Source organism: Alexandromys fortis, unplaced genomic scaffold (assembly GCF_014885135.2).
Source record: "Alexandromys fortis isolate MF-2015 unplaced genomic scaffold, M_Fortis_MF-2015_v1.1 scaffold_0, whole genome shotgun sequence".
Lineage (NCBI taxonomy): Eukaryota > Metazoa > Chordata > Mammalia > Rodentia > Cricetidae > Alexandromys > Alexandromys fortis.
In genome coordinates, this window is record NW_026067949.1 from 40,410,525 (window position 1) to 40,431,328 (window position 20,804).

General features: G+C 38.6%; 1 protein-coding gene across 1 annotated transcript; it reads left to right on the top strand.

Annotated features, from left to right (window-relative positions):
* Window positions 1-19,151: 19,151 nt before the first annotated feature.
* On the top strand, window positions 19,152-20,309 carry Cabs1 (calcium binding protein, spermatid associated 1). Its single transcript, XM_050149627.1, has one exon. The coding sequence runs from the start codon at window positions 19,152-19,154 to the stop codon at window positions 20,307-20,309; it is 1,158 nt and encodes a 385-aa protein (XP_050005584.1).
* The last annotated feature ends 495 nt before the right edge of the window (window positions 20,310-20,804 follow it).

Below are 20,804 nucleotides of genomic sequence, written 5' to 3' on the forward strand. Positions count from 1 at the left end.
GAAAAATAATTAAACCCTCTATTAATATTTGAAAAATAAGGGAAAGTGGGCACATTTGCATTCCTTTGCTCCCAAAATAAACTGTCAGTTCTTTGAAAATGAGTATTACATTTTCTGTTTTTGCATTTTCAGCAGTGCCTTTGTCAAAGACTTAATAAATAATTGGTAATAATGTGAAATGAACTCCCATTAAGAATAGCTATGCTCCTGTTAAAAATTATAAGAAGCTGACAGCCTGATTAGTTCCTCTACAGTTGTTGAGGGTTGCATATGTTATACATGCAAATATATGCATATAATTGCCCAAATTATCTTGGGCAATATTTGGGTTCTTCAGTAGTCAGGGAACATTGCGGAAGAGGAGGCAGAAAGATGGTAAGAGCAAAAGGATTTGGGAGTTGCTCTAAGAGTTTGTCTCCTAGTAATGTCAGAAGCTATACCTATGAAGTAACACCAACATGACCGCATACCAATAAATAGCCCCAGCAAGTTGCATAATAGGAGTGTTCTATTTTTGTCCATTATATACATGAAACAGTTTCAGAAACTAGATGTAACTACTGTCAAGCTTACTAAAGGAAACAAATGTTCAAGAGATTGGCATGTTATTTACATGCTTTAAGAGAGAAAATATATGCTGTTATATGGTACTTAATTTCTTCTTTGTATTTTTTTCAGATATTGAGCATATCGCAATCCTGTCTTTAAAAAAATAACAGCCTATAAGGCAGCAATCTACTAAAGCATATCAGCTAGTAAATGATCATATTCCTAAAATGCTACTGTAGTGTATTGAATTTTTGCAAGGATACAGAAAGGAACACTTTTAAAGAGAATGTGGCATTAGAAGCTAAGGAGTTAGTATTTTAAAGACTCCTTAGTCTTTAAGATATGAGCTTTGCCTCTTTAAATTTGGCCATAAACCTCACTCCCTGTCTGAAAATACAATTAGGAAAGTCAGAAGACACTCCCTCTCCTCTCTTTTGTCTTAGGATTAGCTCAGAAGCAATCTCTTAAGATGTGGCTCCACCCCACCCACCCAAACTCGTCCCACCTCTGCTGCCAAATAATAAAGGAGGAAGATCAGGAACCTCTGTTTGTTCCTCCGATTTATGATTTCTCAGTCTAAATTTATCCTCATGTGTTGATGAAAATCTGAAGCCAGAAGGCAGCAGAGAAACAAAAGAATCCTTATAAGGTAAATACTGAATAAATCAGAACTTTTAGAGGAATTTTTTCTTAGAACATCCACTTTTTCTGATAATTCTTTTGTATGGACTTTAACTGTGACTGAATGTAGATGCCTTAATTAAGAAAATGCAACAAATAGATAAAAAAATTCTTAACATGAAAATGAAGATAAATTTATAAAATGAGATCTTTGCTGTAGTATTCTGGGGAAAATGTGTTTGCAAGCTACATGGCTGACTCCTTCCTATTTCTGACTATAAGATATAGAAAGAGACAAACATGGTCTTGCTCTGCCTGGTTAAAAACTGTTGATGATAGCAAAGAGAGAATTTTATTCACACATTATCATTTCTAACAATGGACCAAAAGGAGCTAAGTATTTTCTATTACTAGTTAAACAGATATCTTACCTTAATGTCAATACTAGTGGAACATACATAAATTATTTCCAATATTAGTAGAACATAAATTATTTCTGCTTTTTTTGTTTTGGTTGGTTGGTTGATTGGTTGGTTGGTTTTTATTTATTTATTTATTCTTCTTTGTTGTTATTGTTGCTGTTTGGGTTTCTCTAGACAGAGTTTCTCTGTATAGCCCTGGGTGTCCTGGAACTCACTATGTAGACCAGGCTGCCTCTCCCTCCTGAGTGCTGGGGTTAAACTTATGTACCACCACCTCCTGGCATATTTCTGCTATATTTTAAGTTCGCATCTATTGCAATTCAATGGGCAAAAAAACAGAAAAAAAAATCTGTACCTTTCCTTACAGGGAATTCCTACAAGACAAGATGAAGATCTTGATCCTGGCTGTGACCACCTTGAATTTTGTGACTTACTTTCCAGTAAGTTTTTTGCGTATTTAAGATAACACTATTTTTAAAGAACTAAGTATTGAGGGGGGGAAATAAACCTAGATTATAAATTATCTAAGAAACAGCGATTTGTGAATAAAACATCATTGTATTTTATATTCTATTTATAGAATGGAAATGTACTTTTATAAGGGATACCAAAGATTACTGGATATCCCTCAGAAGGAAACTACTTAGAGATGATTTGTGCTGATGTGAATAACTGCCCTCTATCTGCTAATGATATGAAACATAGATTATTAACGAATTGGACTTCAGTTGGCTTTGCTTATGCCAAAGGGACAATAGGTAATCCTACTGAGGAAGACTCTCCTTCACCTTTCTCTGATAGAAGTTTATTTTTGTTAAAATTACTTATATAAGCTAGCCCTGGAGATGCACACCTGCACCAGAGCTATTCAGGATGCCAAGATCTAAAGATCACAGGTTCAAAGCCTGCCTGGGCTACAGAGTGAGTTTAAGGTCACCCTAGGCAACTTGGCAAGATCCTACCTCAAAAATTAAAGGTCAAACAAGGATTAAGGATCCAATTAGGGGTAGCCTTCTTGCCTAGCAATGTAAGGTCTTGGGTTTAATTCCTAGTGTCACAATTAATTATTTAATCATAAAGTTAAACAGACCATGCCTGGTAATATAAAATTTGAAAGGTTCTCTGTATACTTTTTTTTACTCTATAATAGATTGCTTACTGGGACTTAAGCATGGAGGGTACTCGATTCTAACACCAGCTTCTCCTCACAATGATATTGTGTATTTCTAACTTAATTAAGGAGAAATTAATTAAGACAAAAGTAAAGACCTTCAGAATGCTGTTTTATTTAATAGATTTGGTTCTATGTGTTGATGTGTGGTTTGTTTTCATTAAATATCTACAAGGGAAATGTCATACAAAAGACTTGTACTTCTTTCCCTTTAGTATAATGGGAGTCAGGAAATACACAGTAAGAGAAAGCAACATTTTTCTGCCAATCCACCTTTATCCAACTATACAGCAAGTAACACATCATCCATCCTAGAAACCGAAGAAAATTCACCCACAGAAGATTTAAATAGCTATTCTGCACCTTTAGAAGGGATAGTAAAGATTACTGGATCTCCCTCAGAAGGAAACTGCTTAGAGATGATTCGAGAAAACTTGCATAACTTCCCTCCATCGAGTAATGATGTACTACATAGATTATTGACTAATTGGACTTTAGTTGGCTTTGCTTATGCCAAAGGGACAGTAGACAATCCTACTATGGAAGACTCTCCAAAGAGCAATGCTTCACCCACTTATGATGCTATCCAGGATAAATCTTCTGTTTCCAGCTTTGCAGCTAGTTCCCAAATAACACAGAGAAGGAGAAGGAAGTCACTTTCTAGAAAAAGCAGCATCTCATTACCTGTGTCACTAACCCACTACCAGGTCAGGATGGAATTGCCTGATGTTGCTGACTTAGATAGAGACTCAGAAATAACTGAGAGTCATGAACACTTCCCATCATGGTTTGCTTCTGATTCTGCTACAAATATGCAAAATTCTATGGAGAAGTTCATTGCCTTGGCAGATGAGGGTCCTATTGACACATCAACTGAAAACAGTTTTCTTAGAACTGGTACCACTACTAATGAGGAAGCAGAACAAGAATATGTAATTTTTATTGACTCTACAGCCCCTATAGAAAAGGGTATATTTACTCCAAGAAGACACTTTGGAAGTTTGATAGACAGGGAAATGTCCAGTGAAGAAAAATCAACATTTTATACAGAAGTAGAGTCTGAATCAGAGGAAGATGTTTTTCAAGAAACAGAAGATATTCCATCTTCAGATAATTTAAATCACTTTGAATTAGGATATAATAGCTTTGAAACGGATGGCTTTCTAGATAGCAACTCTGTAAATTCCCTTTCCAAATTAATTATTATACCTTGGACTGAATTAACAATAAGTGATGGAGACCTTTTTGTTCCTGAGGAAGAAAATGTTGATACCCTATATGTCACTAGCCCTATAAACAAGAAAATAAACTTTAAGCCAATGGCCACCAAAACAAAATTTAATAGTTTAGATGTAAGTTCAGGTATTAAGAAAAACATAGATATAGGTGATGTTGAAGTCTCTACACCCAGTAATTCTGTTCACCAAATTGAAAGAATGGGTTACTCTAGACCACTTAATACATACTATGATGATATCTCTAAACCAATCATTATTGCTATAGACGACCTAAAAGACCCATTTGTTACCTGGAAAACAATCAAAAATAAGCAACTATCTTCCACAATGGACAATGGAGACATTATTGATCTCAGAAATGGCTATCAAATGCTTACTGAGATCAGTGCAAAAAACACTGACAGACCAGCCAATAAAAGAACAACAGCAAGAAATGAAGCAAGCAATAGCTTCCATATCAATACTGGTATACTAAACAACTACTTGAATAATGAGAAAGAGAGAGTTAAATTAGACTTCCCTTCAATAATTGCTGACTCACCAATAAACAAATATAAGATAAAAATCAATGACTTTGAAACTCTAAAAAGAAAACTGAGTGACCTAGGGAGTGCTTCCAGCAGCCAATCAATGAAGAACGAGGAAGAGACTGTCTTCATTGCTGACTCCAGTGATCCTTTCAGTCCTCCTCAAGCAACAAACTCTGTGAAGAAACTTTACTGGGCAGCCATTATGGCACAGAAAACGTACTCACCTAATAACATTACCACAGCAGCATCAAATATAGGCATGATTTCAGGCTCTCGTGATGCTGAAAACACGCTTAATAGCCAAAGATATGAAACAGAAAACTCTTTTGAGGAAGGTGCAACACTGAATGATGAGGCCAATCTCCAGAATGAGGAAAGCATTGAATCAGAGGAGGATGGTACACTTGAGAAAGAAAACATCAACTATGACACTTATGTTCTCCCCATGGAAGAGGACTATATTCTTAAAGAAGACAGGCAGGCCACTACACATTACTCAATGAACCCTGATGCATATGGCACTACAACATTCAGACAGACTAGTCAACCGAGAGCTGGCCAAGCAGGATTTCAACATACTGAAAATGTGGTCTCAAAAACTCCCTTTGGAAAATTTAATCCAGAAGTTCAAAGAAAAATGATTGCAACAGACACTACTAGTGACTCTAACCATGATGAACTTTCTAGTGACACCCATTACAGAATGATACAGGAAAATGTCCCAAGCATTTATAACTTTACCCGAGAAACTGTACCTGAGTCTATAAAAAGTGATTCTAGTATTCCAATGAGGGGTGATGTAAATCCTGACAAAGCTATGAAGGGTAGGAGCAGAACAAATTTCATTGCTCCCTTTAATCTGGTTAATGTCGCCAAAATGCCTCTGAACACCACCATCCTTTTTCCTTACCCTTCTGCCTTGGAATCTAAGGAAGGCAACGACAACAGTGGCACCTCTGCTCCCACTGTAGAAGATGTCCGTCCCGTAGGACTAAAGTCCCTGTTAATCCCCAATCAGAAAATATCTAGAACTGCTGCTGCTCTTGGTGGCAATGACAGGACATACTATTCAGCAGTGATGTCACAGCTATCAGAACCAACAGGAGAACACTGGACTTCCATTGACCAGGACTGGAAAGTCATTGAGGATCCAAGTGCTGCTGAGCCCTTCTCCCAGGGCTCTGCAGTTCCTCTGGAGAATCTTATGTTTTTTCCAGAGAAAAACATAAATATAGCTGACATACACACCACTGAATATGGAGACAACAGCGGTGACCCTGACAGCATGGCCTTCTCATCTGATATAGCCACCCAAGCAGCCACTCACAGTAAAATAGGGATAAATCAAACTGCTGAGTTTGTAAGTCACCATGTCCAACAGACAGCTGCCAGTCCACCTGCAGAAGAAAGAGCCACCTCGGGAAATGAGGATAGATCATTTTCCAGTAATAACAAGGCTGTTGTGGAAGAGAAATTCTACACTTCTGGAGACAATATTCCAGTAAATTTAAAAGAGTTAAATGCAATGAAAGCTACCCTACTCCTTCTTAAGCCTGTAGTTGCTTCTACTCAAGAGGAAGGACTTGAAAATCCAGGAGAAACATTTTATCCTGGCTCCAAAGGGAGCACAGCTCAGCTAAGACAGGTTCAGGCTCAAGATTCACTTGCTCTTGGGAGCCTGGATCAGCAGAGCACAGACTCTTCCACTAACGATTCTCACTTACCCAGCAAAGTGGCCTTTTCTCTTCTTGGCTTCACTAAAAACAAAAACTCTAAATCTGACCCAGCACTCATTATGGAAGACACAGCAACAAAAATGAGGGATAACTCTTTTATACCTGATGATTTACTTGCTCTATCAGATACTGAAGTCCCTTCAACTGATGATGCAACCTTTAGAGAAGACCTAAATAATATCCTAGATGGGGAAAAGGGTATAGCTTCTGTCAAAAGGAATGATATGATTCAATACGGAGCAATTCCTTTCATGAAAGACTCTTCAGCAGAGTTACATATGGAGCCTGAGGTGGGGGAAAATAAAGGAAATTATATGGACCTCACCACCATTGGTCTTGATGAAAATACCCTTGAATTTCCATCAAATGAAAATACATTCTATGCCATAGAAGAAGAAAGGAGCCCTACAATAAGGAAACCTACCATCATGCAAGGAGTTCTTCATAGAAGAATTGGATCTCCTGTCCCCTTTCCCTCAACACATGTCTCTGAGAATCCATCAAAAGAGAATGTTGTAGAGTCCAAGTCTGAACAAAAGTACAATGTGTGGTTTTTACGAAGATCAAATTCTGATTCTGACAATAATGGTACTTCTGTCCAATATTTGCCTGCCCCATTCTATAATAAGCCATCAAGACTCATGACTACCCACTTCCTCACTAACCAGAATGGCAAATTTTCCACCAAGATTTCAGATGGTTTTACTCTAAAGGGGGGCAGCATAAGCAGAAGAGAAGGAGAGGACACTGAGAACATCAATACTTCTGATGCATCACCAGTGACAGCTGAGATAGAAAGAAGGGAATTCCCAAGCAAAATCTCTGTTCCCACCATGAAGTTAACTAAAGTAATGGGCAGAGAACAGCTCCCCAGGAAAGGGCTCTCAGCCACAGCTTTCAATGCCCTTTGGGAAGCCAATGGCACAATGCCACCAAAGTCAAAATATAATGAAAACAAAGCTTCAAGGGAAGAGAGTTACAATTCTAGAGACATCACCATTCCTTCATATCCAGGAAGCATCAACACAGAAAGTGAATTTCCTTTTGTTTATGAAGATTCTGAGGCAAAATTCCTTAAAGAGTCATCTGCTTTATCACATATAAAGAAAACCAATACTTCACCTCATATAAATAGTCTTTCATCTGCGGAAACCAATGAATGGAGAGGTGTTATGAACCATGAAGAAAATGCTAGATCTGGAGAACCCCTAATTCTACCAACAACTGAAAACATCAACCTCATTCCTGAAGACATAGCCAAGCATTCTGTTCACATGAGTGATAAACCCTTGTCTGATTACTCTGAGTTAGAATCTGTGCCCGCAGACATCATTGAGTACATTGATCACATTGGTGAAACAAATAATCAATATAACCAAGTCATCAGACGCCAAAAAGGCTTAAATCGCCTTACATTTACCTCGACTTTTCCTCATCAAGCTTCAGCAAATGTTATCAGAAATTCTATAAATAGTGATGCAGACTCATCATCTACTATGAAGAGTGAAAATACGTCAGAGATGACACATTCACAGGACAGCAGCATTCCTTTGGCTGAGTTTGCTGTCATCGCTAATGATGGATTTTCCTTCCTCGATGATTCTGAAGATCTAGGCAGCGTGGCTTTCCTCCCTTTCTCTCCAGTGACTACAATGAACGTTATGGAAGATGCACTCATTCTGGACACTAACAGCAGTTACGAAGGAGATTCTGTGATGTCTGGAGAAGATAATAATAGGATCAGAGGGTCTCGAGCTCAACAGAGCTCTGAAAAGCATGGAGACATTCCTGATGGCTCCACTGAGTATCGTGAAACCTCTGGCCAAATGACAAGTGACTTTTTGACTAATACTCCAGCTGCATGGTCAGATATTCTTGAAACAAAGACTGATTACATTAACTTTATTAATGATGAGAATGTGTTTACTGCTGATTCCAATGTCCGTTTCAATCCTCCTCAAGCAAAAAACCCTGTGAAGAAATATTCCTGGGCAGCCATTATGGCATGGAAAACTTACTTACCTAGTAACATTAGCACAACAAAAGTAGGCATGACTGCAGGCTCTCGTAATGCTGAAAGCACACTTAAAAGCCCAAGATATGAAATAGGAAACTCTTTTGAGGATGATGCAATGCTGAATTATGATGCTGCTCACAAGAGTGAAGAAACCATTGAATCAGAGGAGGACAAGACACTTGAGAAAGAAAACATCAAGGATTATGTTGCTGTTGTACCCATGGAATATGATTACATTCTTAAAGAAGATAGGCTGGCTACTAAACATTATTCAACTAACCCTAATGTGTTTGAAACTACAACTTTCAGAGGAACTATGCCACCAAGAGCTGGCCAACCAGGATTTGAAAATGTGGTCTCAAAACATTGTCTTGGAAAACTTAATCCTGAAGTTCAAAGAAAAATGATTGCAAGAAACACTAATAGTGACTCTAATTATGATGAACTCTTTAGTGATAGTACTTACAGAGCAATACAGGAAAATATACCAAACATTTATGCCTTTACCCAAAAAACAATGCCTGAGTTTATAAGAACTGATTCCAGTATTCCAATAAGGAATAAAATAAATCCTGACAAAGCTGTGAAGGATAGGAGAAAAGAAACCTTAATAGCTTCTTTCAATCTGGTTAACGTCACCAAAATGCCACCAAATGCCACCATCCTTTTTCCTTACCCTTCTGCCTTGGAATCTAAGGAAGGCAATGACAACAGGGGCACCTCTGCTCCCACTGTAGAAGATGTCCATCCAGTTGGACTAAAGTCCCTGTTAATCCCCAATCAGAAAATATCTAGAACTACTATTGCTCTTGGTGGCAATGACAGGACATCTTATTCAGCAGTGATGTCACAGGTATCAGAACCAACAGAAAAACACTGGACTTCCATTGACCAGGACTGGAAAGTCATTGAGGACCCAAGTGCTGCTGAGCCCTTCTCCCAGGACTCTGCTGTTCCTCTGGAGGATCTTATGTCTTTTCCAGAGAATATCATAAATGTAGCTGACATACACACCACTGAATATGTAGACAACAGCGATGACTCTGACAGCATGGCCTTCTCATCTGATACAGCCACCCAAGCAGCCACTCACAGTAAAAGAGGGATAAATCAAGCGACTGAGTTTGTAAGTCACCATGTCCAACAAACAGGTGCCAGTCAATCTGCAGAAGAAAGAGCCACCTCAGGAAATGAGGGTAGACCATTTTCCAGTAATGACAAGGCTGTTGTGAAAGAGAAATTCTACATTTCTGCAGACAATATTCCAGTAAATTTAGAAGAGTTAAATGCAACAAAAGCTACTTCACTCCTTCCTAATCCCGTAGTCACCTCTGCTCAACAAGAAGGAAATGGTCCTGAAAATCCAGGAGAAAAATTTTATCTCGGCTCCACACTGAGCACAAAAAAGCTGACACAGCTTCAGGCTCGAGATTCACTTCCTTTTGGGAACCTGGATCAGATGAGCATAGACTCTTCCACTAAAGGTTCTTACTTAGCCATGAAAATGGTCTTTTCCCCTCCTGGCTTTATGGAAAATAAAAGTTCTAAACTGCTAACAACTGAAGGCATCATCTTTATTCCTGAAGATTTAATCAAGAATTTTGTCATTATGAATGATCAACCATTGTCTGGTGCCTCAGAGTTAGAACCTGAAGCTTCAAGTACCACTGTGTTCATGGATCTCGTTAATGAACCTGATAACCAGGCTAACCAAGATGTCAGATTGCAAGCAGGCTTGAAACACCTTATGCTAAAATCAAGTATTCTGCATAAAGCTTCAGTAAATGTTATCAGAAATTCTATAAATAATGCAGAGTCATCATCTACTATGAGGAGAGAAAATACGTCAGAGATGACACATTCACAGGACAGCAGCATTCCTTTGGATGAGTTTGATGTCATTACTAATGATGGATTTTCCTTCACTGATGATTCTGAAGATGTAGGTGACATGGCTTCCCTCCCTTTCTCTCCAATAAATACAATGCAAACTATGGAAGATGCGTTCATTCTTGATACTGGAAGCAGTAATGAAGGGGAGTCTGTGCTGCCTGGAGAAGTTAGTAATCAGTTCAAAGGATCTCTAGCTCTAAGCAGCTCTGCAAAGCGTGGGATCATAGCTGATGCCTTCGCTAGGTATTATGAAAGCTCTAGCCCTCTAACAAGTGAAAGTTTAACTTATACTTCACCTCCATGGTCAGACACATTGGAAACAAAGACTGATTACATTGACGTCATTAATGATGAAGAGACTGTGTTTAATGCTGATTCCTTTGTCCCTTTCAATCTTCCTCAAGCAAGGAACCCTTTAAAGAAACTCTCTTTGGCATCTATTGTGGCACAGAAAACTTATCTTCCTAAGACTACCATAAGAGCATCAAAAATAAGCACAAAGGCAGTCTTAAATGATGCTGAAAACACACTTAATAGCCTAAAATATGAATCAGAAAACTCTGCTGATGAAGATACAAAACTGAACTATGAGGACAATCTCCAAAATAAGGAAAGCATTAAATCTGAAGAAGACAAGATACTTGAGGAAGAAAACATCAAAAATTACATTTATATTGTGCCCATGGAAGATGATTATATTCTTAATGAAGACAGGCTGGCTACTACACATTATTCAAATAACCCTGGTGCGTATGATACTACAACTTTCAGAGAGACTCTTCAACCCAGAGGTGATCAAACAGGATTTGAAAATACTGAAAATGTGGTCTCAAAACCTCAGCTTGGAAAACTTAATCCTCAAGTTCAGAGAAAAATGATTGCAGCAAACAGAAAAGGTGACTCTAATCATGATGAACTCTCTAGTGATAGCATTTATACCTTTACCCCAGAAAATGTTAAATTTATAAGAAGTGATTACAGCATTCCAGTTAGAGGGAATGTAAATCCTGGCAATGCTATGAAGGATAGGAGCAAAGAAACCTCAATAGCTTCTTTCAATCTGGTTAATGTCACCAAAATGCCCCCAAATGCCACCATCCTTTTTCCTTACCCTTCTGCCTTGGAATCTAAGGAAGGCAATGACAACAGGGGCACCTCTGCTCCCACTGTAGAAGATGTCCGTCCCGTAGGACTAAAGTCCCTGTTAATCCCCAATCAGAAAATATCTAGAACTGCTGCTGCTCTTGGTGGCAATGACAGGACATACTATTCAGCAGTGATGTCACAGCTATCAGAACCAACAGGAGAACACTGGACTTCCATTGACCAGGACTGGAAAGTCATTGAGGACCCAAGTGCTGCTGAGCCCTTCTCCCAGAACTCCGCTGTTCCTCTAGAGGATCTTATGTTTCTTCCAGGGACAATCATAAATGTAGTTGACATACACACCACTGAATATAGAGACAACAGCGGTGACCCTGACAGCATGGCCTTCTCATCTGATATAGCCACCCAAGAAGCCACTCACAGTAAAATAGGGATAAATCAAGCTGCTGAGTTTGTAAGTCACCATGTCCAACAGACAGCTGCCAGACCACCTGCAGAAGAAAGAGCCACCTCTGGAAATGAGGGTAGACCATTTTCCAGTAATGACAACACTGTTGTAGAAGAGAAGAACTTCATTTCTGCAGACAATATTCCAGTAAATTTAGAAGAGTTAAATGCAATGAAAGCTACCCTACTCCTTCTTAAGCCTGTAGTTGCTTCTGCTCAACAGGAAGGACTTGAAAATCCAGGAGAAACATTTTATCCTGATTCCACAGGGAGCACAGACCAGCTAAGACAGGTTCAGGATGGAGATTCACTTCCTCTTGGGAACCTGGGTCAGATGAGCACAGATTCTTCTAGCAAAGGCTCTCACTTCCCCATGAAAATGGCCTTTTCTTCTCCTGGCTTTATGGAAAATAAAAGTTCTAAACTGCTAACAACTGAAGGCATCATCTTTGTTCCTGAAGACTTAATCAAGAATTTTGTCATCATGGGTGATCAACCATTGTCTGATGCCTCAGAGTTAGAACCTGAAGCTTCAGGAACCACTGTGTTCATGGATCTCGTTAACGAACCTGATAACCAGGCTAACCAAGATGTCAGATTTCAAATAGGCTTGAAACACCTTATGTTAAAATCAAGATTTCCGCATAAAGCTTCAGCAAATGTTATCAGAGATTCTATAAATAATAATATGGACTCATCTTCTACTATGGAGAATGAAAATACGTCAGAGATGACACACTCACAGGACAGCAGCATTCCTTTGACTGAGTTTGATGTCATCCCTAATGGTGGATTTTTCTTCCTTGATGATTCTGAAGATTTAGGCGATATGGCTTCTCTCCCTTTCTCTCTAATGAATACAATGCACACTATGGAAGATGTGCACATTCTTGACACTGACGGCAGTTATGAAGGAGAGTCTCTGCTGCCTGAAGAAGATAATAATAGGATCAAGGTATCTCACGCTCTAAAAAGCTCTGCAGAGGATGGGTTCATTTCTGATGCCTCCACTGGTTATCATGCAACCTCTGACCCACTAACAAGTGACTTTTTGACTAATAATCCAGCTCCATGGTCAGACACATTTGAAACTAAGATTGATTATATTAACTTCATTAATGATGAAGAGGCTGTGTTTAATGCTGATTCCATTGTCCCTTTCAATCTTCCTCCAGCAGGAAACTCTGTGAAGAAATTCTCCTCAGCATCTTTTATGGCACAGAAAACCTACCTTCCTAATAAGACTACCATAAGAGCATCAAATATAAGCACAACGGCAACCTCAAATGATGCTGAAAACACACTTAATAGGCCAAGATACGAATCTGAAAATGCTGTGGTTGAAGATGCAAAACTGAACTATGAGGCCAATCTCCAAAATAAGGAAAGCATTAAATCAGAAGAGGATGATACAGTTGAAGAAAAAAACGTCAATTACTACATTTATATTGTACCCATGGAAGATGGTTATATTCTTAAAGAAAACAGGCTGGCTACTACACATTGTTCAACTAACCCTGATGCATATGATACTAAAACTTTCAGAGAGACTCTTCAACCCAGAGCTGCCCAACCAGGATTTGAAAATACTGAAAATGTGGTCTCAAAACCTCAGCTTGGAAAACTTAATCCTGAAGTTCAAGGAAAAATGATTGCAAGAAACACTAATAGCGATTCTAATCATGATGAACTCTTTAGTGATACTACTTATAGAATGATGCAGGAAAATATCCCAATCATTTATACCTTTACTCCAGAAACTATGCCTGAGTTCATAAGAAGTGATTCCAGTATTCCAATGAGAGGTGATGTAAAACCTCACAAAACTGTAAAGGATAGGAGCAAAGAAACCTTGATAGCTTCTTTCAATCTGGTTAATGTCACCAAAATGCCTCCAAATGCCACCATCCTTTTTCCTTACCCTTCTGCCTTGGAATCTAAGGAAGGCAATGACAACAGTGGCACTTCTGCTTCTACTGTAGAAGATGTCCGTCCCGTAGGACTAAAGTCCCTGTTAATTCCCAATCAGAAAATATATAGAACTTCTATTGCTCTTGGTGGCAATGACAGGACATACTATTCAGCAGTGATGTCACACGTATCAGAACCAACAGGAGAACACTGGACTTCCATTGACCAGGACTGGAAAGTCATTGAGGATCCAAGTGCTGCTGAGCCCTTCTCCCAGGACTCTGCTGTTCCTCTGGAGGATCTTATGTCTTTTCCAGAGAAAATCATAAATGTAGCTGACATACACACCACTGAATATGGAGACAACAGCGGTGACCCTGACAGCATGGCCTTCTCATCTGATATAGCCACCCAAGCAGACACTCATAGTAAAAGAGGGATAAATCAAGCTGCTGAGTTTGTAAGTCACCACGTCCAACAGACAGCTGTCAGTCCACCTGCAGAAGAAAGAGCCTCCTCAGGAAATGGGGGTAGACCATTTTCCAGTAATGACAAGGCTGTTGTGGAAGAGAAATTCTACATTTCTGAAGACAATATTCCAGTAAATTTAGAAGAGTTAAATGCAATGAAAGCTACTTCAGTCCTTCCTAATTCTGTAGTTGCTTCTATTCAAGAGGAAGGACTTGAAAATCCAGGAGAAACATTTTATCCTGATTCCACAGGGAGAACAGAACAGCTGACACAGCTTCAGGCTCGAGATTCACTTGCTTTTCTGAACCTGGATCAGCCAAGCACAGACTCTTCCACTAAAGGTTCTCATTTGCCCATGAAAATGGCCTTTTCTCCTCCTGGCTTTATGGAAAATAAAAGTTCTAAACTGCTAACAACTGAAAGCATCGTCTTTATTCCTGAAGATTTAATCAAGAATTTTGTCATCATGGGTGATAAACCATTGTCTGATGCCTCAGAATTAGAACCTGAATTATCGGATATCATTGCGTTCATGAATATCATTAACGAACCTGATAATCAAGATAGCCAAGTCATCTGCCTTCAAACAGGCTGAATCTCATTACCTTGAGCTCAAGTTTTCCTTGTCAAATAGCATCAGAAATTCTGTAAATAATGATGCAGGCTCAATACTATGGAGAGAAAAAGAGATTATACCAGAGATGCTACATTCACAGGACAGAAGTATTCCTTTGACTGAATTTGGTATCATGACTAATGCCGGATTTTTCTTTCTTGATTATTCTGAAGATTTCGTCATCATGGCTTCCCTCTCTTTCTCTCCAATGAATACAATGCACACTATGAAAGATGAGCTCATTCTTGCCACTGACCGCAGTTGTGCTGCCTGGAGAAGACAATAATAGGATCACCGAGTATCAAGCTCAACAGTGCTCTGAAAAACGTGGTGACATTCCTGATGTCTCTACTGAGTATCTTGAAAGCTCTGGCCAAATGACAAGTGGTTTTTTGACTAATACTCCAGCTGCATGGTCAGATATCTTTGAAACAAAGATTGATTACACCTATTCCATTAACAATTATGCTTCAATGAGATTAAAAATGACCTTATATTGGACTCCCTAGGCATAATTTCTCTTTCCTTTCATTTCAACATAGATTTCAATGAACATAGATGACATTTTTTTCCCTTGGGATAAACTACGCCTAGTATATTGTACTACATAGATATTATATCTGAGATTAGTGATTGTGAGCATGTTTCAAATAATTATGTCTTTGAGTTAGTAAATAAAGCAAACATGCCCCTATTAAAATGAACATATTCTAATCTATCCGAAAAGACAAGTGCATATCATGCATAACATACCACAATTGATGCTTTATATGGTCTAATAAAGCAATACCTTCAGAGGTACAAACAAAAGAAAGTTAGTAATCTATGGCCCCTAGAGAGGAAAACAAGAATTGATACTGGTACCATTGTCTTCCAAGACGCTGATAACTGTGAGTGTAACAAAGCTCATATATTCGTAGCTTATTTCCTATCTGATGGAAGTCAGAATTTTTCTTCTATTTTTCTAATTAAACATATTTTGGAGAAAATACAACAAATGTTAATGATGACAATGCAGTTCTCTCTGAAAACTCTGACTTAGGAAATAATCACCACTCATTTTCTTTTCAAACACAGAATCACAATGGATACTGCTAGCCATGCTATCAAAAATAGTCAAATTTTTCTTAGGAAATACCAAGTGCCTATTGCTTATAAGATATTTTATGTGCTTAGAAGCAAAAACTACCACCTCCAATATAGCTGCTTTCACTGAAAATGGAGCAGATGTATTACGATATCTGATTCAAGGCTTAGTGCTTCTCGTTTAGTTCTACTTTTCACTGATTTCTACAAAAATAAAGAATTTTTAATCAGTACAGGTATTAATTCTTTTTTCTGAAAGTTATCTTCTATTAAGCCAAAATCTCTACTCTCTCATTTAGGACAATGGTAACAAAGAGAAACATGCACAGGTCTAATCTACATGGGAAGTAGAAAGTAGAAAAAGACAAGATCTCCTGAATAAATTGGGAGCATGGGGACCTTGAAGGAGGGTTGAAGTAGAAGGGGAGAGGCAGGGAGGGGAGCAGAGAAAAATGTAGAGCTCAATAAAAAATCAATAAAAAAGGAAAAAAGAGAAAGTATCATGTGAGAAATAATAACTCTTTTTTTATTTACTAACTCAGAAATATGTAGATATATAAAATCTTTCTAAACAGAAATTCTGGTGTCCGGTTGTTGTCTAGTTGATTCTTTGAAAATTGTACATGCCATATTTCGTGACCCTTCTCTGCACAAATGAAGTCTCAACAATGAACATCATTTTGATGTCAGCGTTTATGGTTTCTAAGTATGTTATCCAAGAAAATCATAAATGTGCCTTCCTGTGAACTTATTAAAAATATCCCTGTTTTTACTAAGAGATTCCATTTTTCATATAAGACTTTTACCATAATCCAGAAGAAGTTACTACTTAGAAGAATGCATAAGCACCAGGGCAAATTCCTCAAGTTTCAAGCAAATGAAATACACACATGAATCAAGCAAGGTTTTGTTAACACTGCCAAAATAAGACTTGACAGTAGGTGTAACTTGGAAACCTTACTAAGCAAGGATAAAGTGTACCAAATATTAGGATCTGGATTCTGACTATGAAGAGGTTGCTATGCATATTAGATCAAATTTACATATGGTAATTAGGTCCGTTAAGTCAGGTAATATCTGGGTTGGCAGTGATCTTTAAAGGGATACAGTTCTTCACACTATATTCCCTGAAAGAGACAGTCTATTTCAAGACTTAAAATTCAGCACATACTTTGTAAACTTTAATGGATTGTATCTTTCAAAAATGAAGGGCTTGAAAAGCAGAGATGGTAAGAACACTTGCTTTTCAGAAGAAATAAGAGGACTATCTATACTCAATGGGATTCTATCTCACAGTAAAACTAATAATAAAAGGGTTGATGTGACCACAAAAACAACCCTGAAAATTAAATGTTATTTTGAATTTGCCATCAATGAAGATGGAACTCTCTCTTCATCTGGCATAGCCTGCTGGAGATCACAGGCTCATGAAGGAATATGTTCTTCATGGTTCTAATTCTGTTCAACACACAAATATCCTATCATATACAATAGCTGATTTGAGAATGACTTTATTATGTGTCTTCCTTTATTAATTTTTGATATTTCTATCTAAAACTAAATAACCTGGACCTACCTTACAACTTCCTTTTCTGTGACACTGAAGACATTCCCTAGATCAGCAAAGACACTGGGGGAATGGTATGGTGAGGTGAGCCACAGTCCTCACATTACATAATCAAGGCAGAGAATCCCAAATTCCAGGACAACCTAGGCTATGTAGCTCAAACAGTCTCAAACAGTCTTAAACAGTCAACAAACAAAGCAAGAAAAAGGAAAGTGAACTATTGTAAAAATCAGTAGTGACAGCCTTCTAAAGTACAAAAACATTTCTGGAGAACCTATTCTTGATTTTTTAACTGTGTGCCTTAAATCTGTTCTTGTATGTCTAGAAAGACTGGTATCATATCTGGGACATTCCATAGCTAAAAGGAAGCTGTGATCTCTGTGTCCGTAGTTAAGAAATGTTTTTGTACCTGAGGTGGAGACTGCCACTCAAGTCATGATGCTCCCAACTCTCTGCGCAATTGATGTGTACGAGTGAAAATTCCATTACCTGATTCATGCGGTAAGAGACTGGCATTAAACATTGACACGGAATTTCTTTCCCCTTAATGTAATCATCTAAGCCTTCAAGTCAGCTGTGTGATGGTTGCCTGCTAAAATATTATTGTGAAACTTCCATTTGAAATGGCTATCTTGTAGAACAGCTACTGTGACTTCAACTCTGGTTCTTGCTGCTTCATGATTTAGATAGATGACACCAACTTCCTGTCACAAACTCCTGTCTTCTGAGGTTGAAATAACTTGGGGAGGAGAGAATCCATGAAAACCTAAATCTACAAAACTTGGCCTACTGTTTCTCAAGTTAACTGAAGAAAATATGAAAAGTTTTTCCAATGCATTAACAGTATTGTTATTATTCCTACTTAAAATGTAATTTCTCAAAAAAAAACTGACTGAAGTTTTGCTGCACAATTATCTTCTCTATTTTTATTTCACTATAAAAGTGTTTTTTCAATTTTAGACATTTAAGCATCATGAATCTCAGAGACGTATCTGCACTCGGTGTGCTTGAATCCAGTTACTGAGCTTTGGGCAAGGGGCTGGAGGTTAAAATACACAGACACACACAAACGAAGAGACAGCGACATGGGTCATCCTTGAATTCCCCAAGAATGCCCCCTTTATTGTGTTCAAGGGCAGATTATATAGAGATAGCCACACCCCAGCCAAACCCACCAGAAACCACTCTCCTGCCATCAGGAACTCCTGAAGGTCTCGTGCTCAGAGCAGCTGTAGGCACTCAGATCAGGGGATTACAAGAAATTCAGGATCTGGGATCTCACTGCTCCCAACAATGTGGCTCTGCCTTCCAAAGTGCACTGTCACTTGATTGTAAAATGGTTGATCTCACACAGATGCTGATAGACTAGGCATCCAGAGTTCCCATTACTGGTAAGCCACAAAGTACCTACCAAGCTTGTGTGTGTCAGTGTCAAGCGACACCAGCACCATATCAGAAGGCATATGCCTGTAAGCAGAAATATGGTAAATCCTAGGTTCTCTAAAAATGAAGTATTTAGTGTGGATTTTTATTTTGTAAGCATAATTCCATAATCTTTTCTTCTAATATTAATAGTCATTCCAGTAAATGTCTAATCACAGCCAAGAAACAGCCTCCAAGGGGAGCCTTTGTCATAAGCTGGGTGGCTGATGTAACAATCCCCATGATGACCTGTGCTTCAGTCACTGTACTGATCACTACTCACCTGCCCAGGAAGCCAGTAAGCTCAGAGGAAACATCTGTAAGAGTACTTGGTGCTCCTGTGCCTCATGGCTGAAAATGAATCACCCAAAATTTATTCTTGTCCTCCAAGAGAGAGCAGTAAAACACCAACAGAAGCAGCCATTTTCTTTGGGACTGACAACACCATGCCAAAATCAGAAACTACTATTACCTCTGAAGGAGACCACATTACTTCAGTGAATGAGTGCACACCAGATGGTGATTTTTCTACTGCAGCCAACAAGCTCACACCTACAAAGGAAAAGATCAAGTTAGAAGATGATCTTGAGGCCACCCTGAAGTCAACAGCTCTTCCAGAGAAAGAAATTACTACTCCGACTGAAACTACCATCTCTAAAGCTAAGGAGTCAATTACTGAAAATTTCATTCCGGGGAAAATGGGAAGCATCTCATCCCCAGTTGGTACTGTTTCTTTAATAGATCTCTCCAGTAGCGTGGCAAAAGAAGACATCCTCTTAGCCACCATTGACACAGGAGACAAAGAAGTCCTACCTATTACCAAGCTCTCTGCCAAATCGGAGGACACCTCCGCACTTCCAGATGAAAACACAGAAACTGATGGTAGCTCCTCAATCAATCCCAACGATCCTGATGATGGAGCTGTCCAGGTCACGGACTCCTTGAGTCCCGAGGCTGAGCTACCTCCCTCTACTGAGAACGAGGTCACCACCACTCCAGACACAAGCAACGTTGCAGAAGAGAACACACCTGAAATTGACCTGATTGTTTCAGGGGATAGCGCCAAAGCTGTGAGAAAATTAACTGATTCGGATGAGGAAAAATTTATCACTGTTTTTGAACTCACCAACGCTGCTGAAAAAGCCAAAGATAACTCAGAAGATACTTTTACTGATGAGGAGTCGGCTGATGGAGTCAATGCTTGGATGGAGAAAGAGACTGGGAATGAAGCAGAGACCCATTCAGTTTTGCTAACTGCCGTTGAATCCAGGTATGACTTCATTGTCCCTGCCTCAGGAACTACCAACATGGTGGAAGAACTGACCGCTAACACAACAGAAGACCTGTCTGAAAATGAAACAGAGGAATCTGAAACTAAGGTCACAGAGGAGTTTCCTGCAGTGACCCCTACAGTAGATACCCCTCAACACAAGGAAGACTCTTCTACCCATGACTCGGGTATTTTCAAATTGCTGAAAGAAGATCCTGATGAGCTAATGATGTAGAAGCAGCAACAGAAGGGCGGCCACGTAGAAGTGCACAACGAATTAAAAGACAGTCTTATTGTCTAAGTAGTTACTTAACAGGAAAAATCTTGAAAAGGAAAAACAATGTGGACATTTAAGGCAAGTACTATTGGACTTAGAAAAGACAGATGTTTATGGACAGAGGTCATGTAGCAGAATATATTTAAGGACAATTTTAAAACCAACAATCTCAATACTTTTCTGGGTATCATGGGTTGTAATGTAACAACTTACCTTAATGTAAAATAATCCATACAAGATTTTAAAGATATGAAGGGGGCAGAGGTGAAGAGCCCATCTCTTGAAACATTGAATGTTAGGTACCATTTCAGAAAATTCTGTTATAATTTAGTGAAATTATGGCAAAGAAATCATATAATATGTAAAAATTACTGAAACATTAAAAAGTTTTATGAAACTTTTATTCTAAAATTTTTCTTTTTAATACCACAAATATGATTCTCTTCTATTAAA

What these genes read in the sequence shown, in the direction of transcription:
- Cabs1 (XM_050149627.1), top strand. Translation starts at nt 19,152, where the DNA reads ATGGCTGAAAATGAATCACCCAAAATTTATTCTTGTCCTCCAAGAGAG.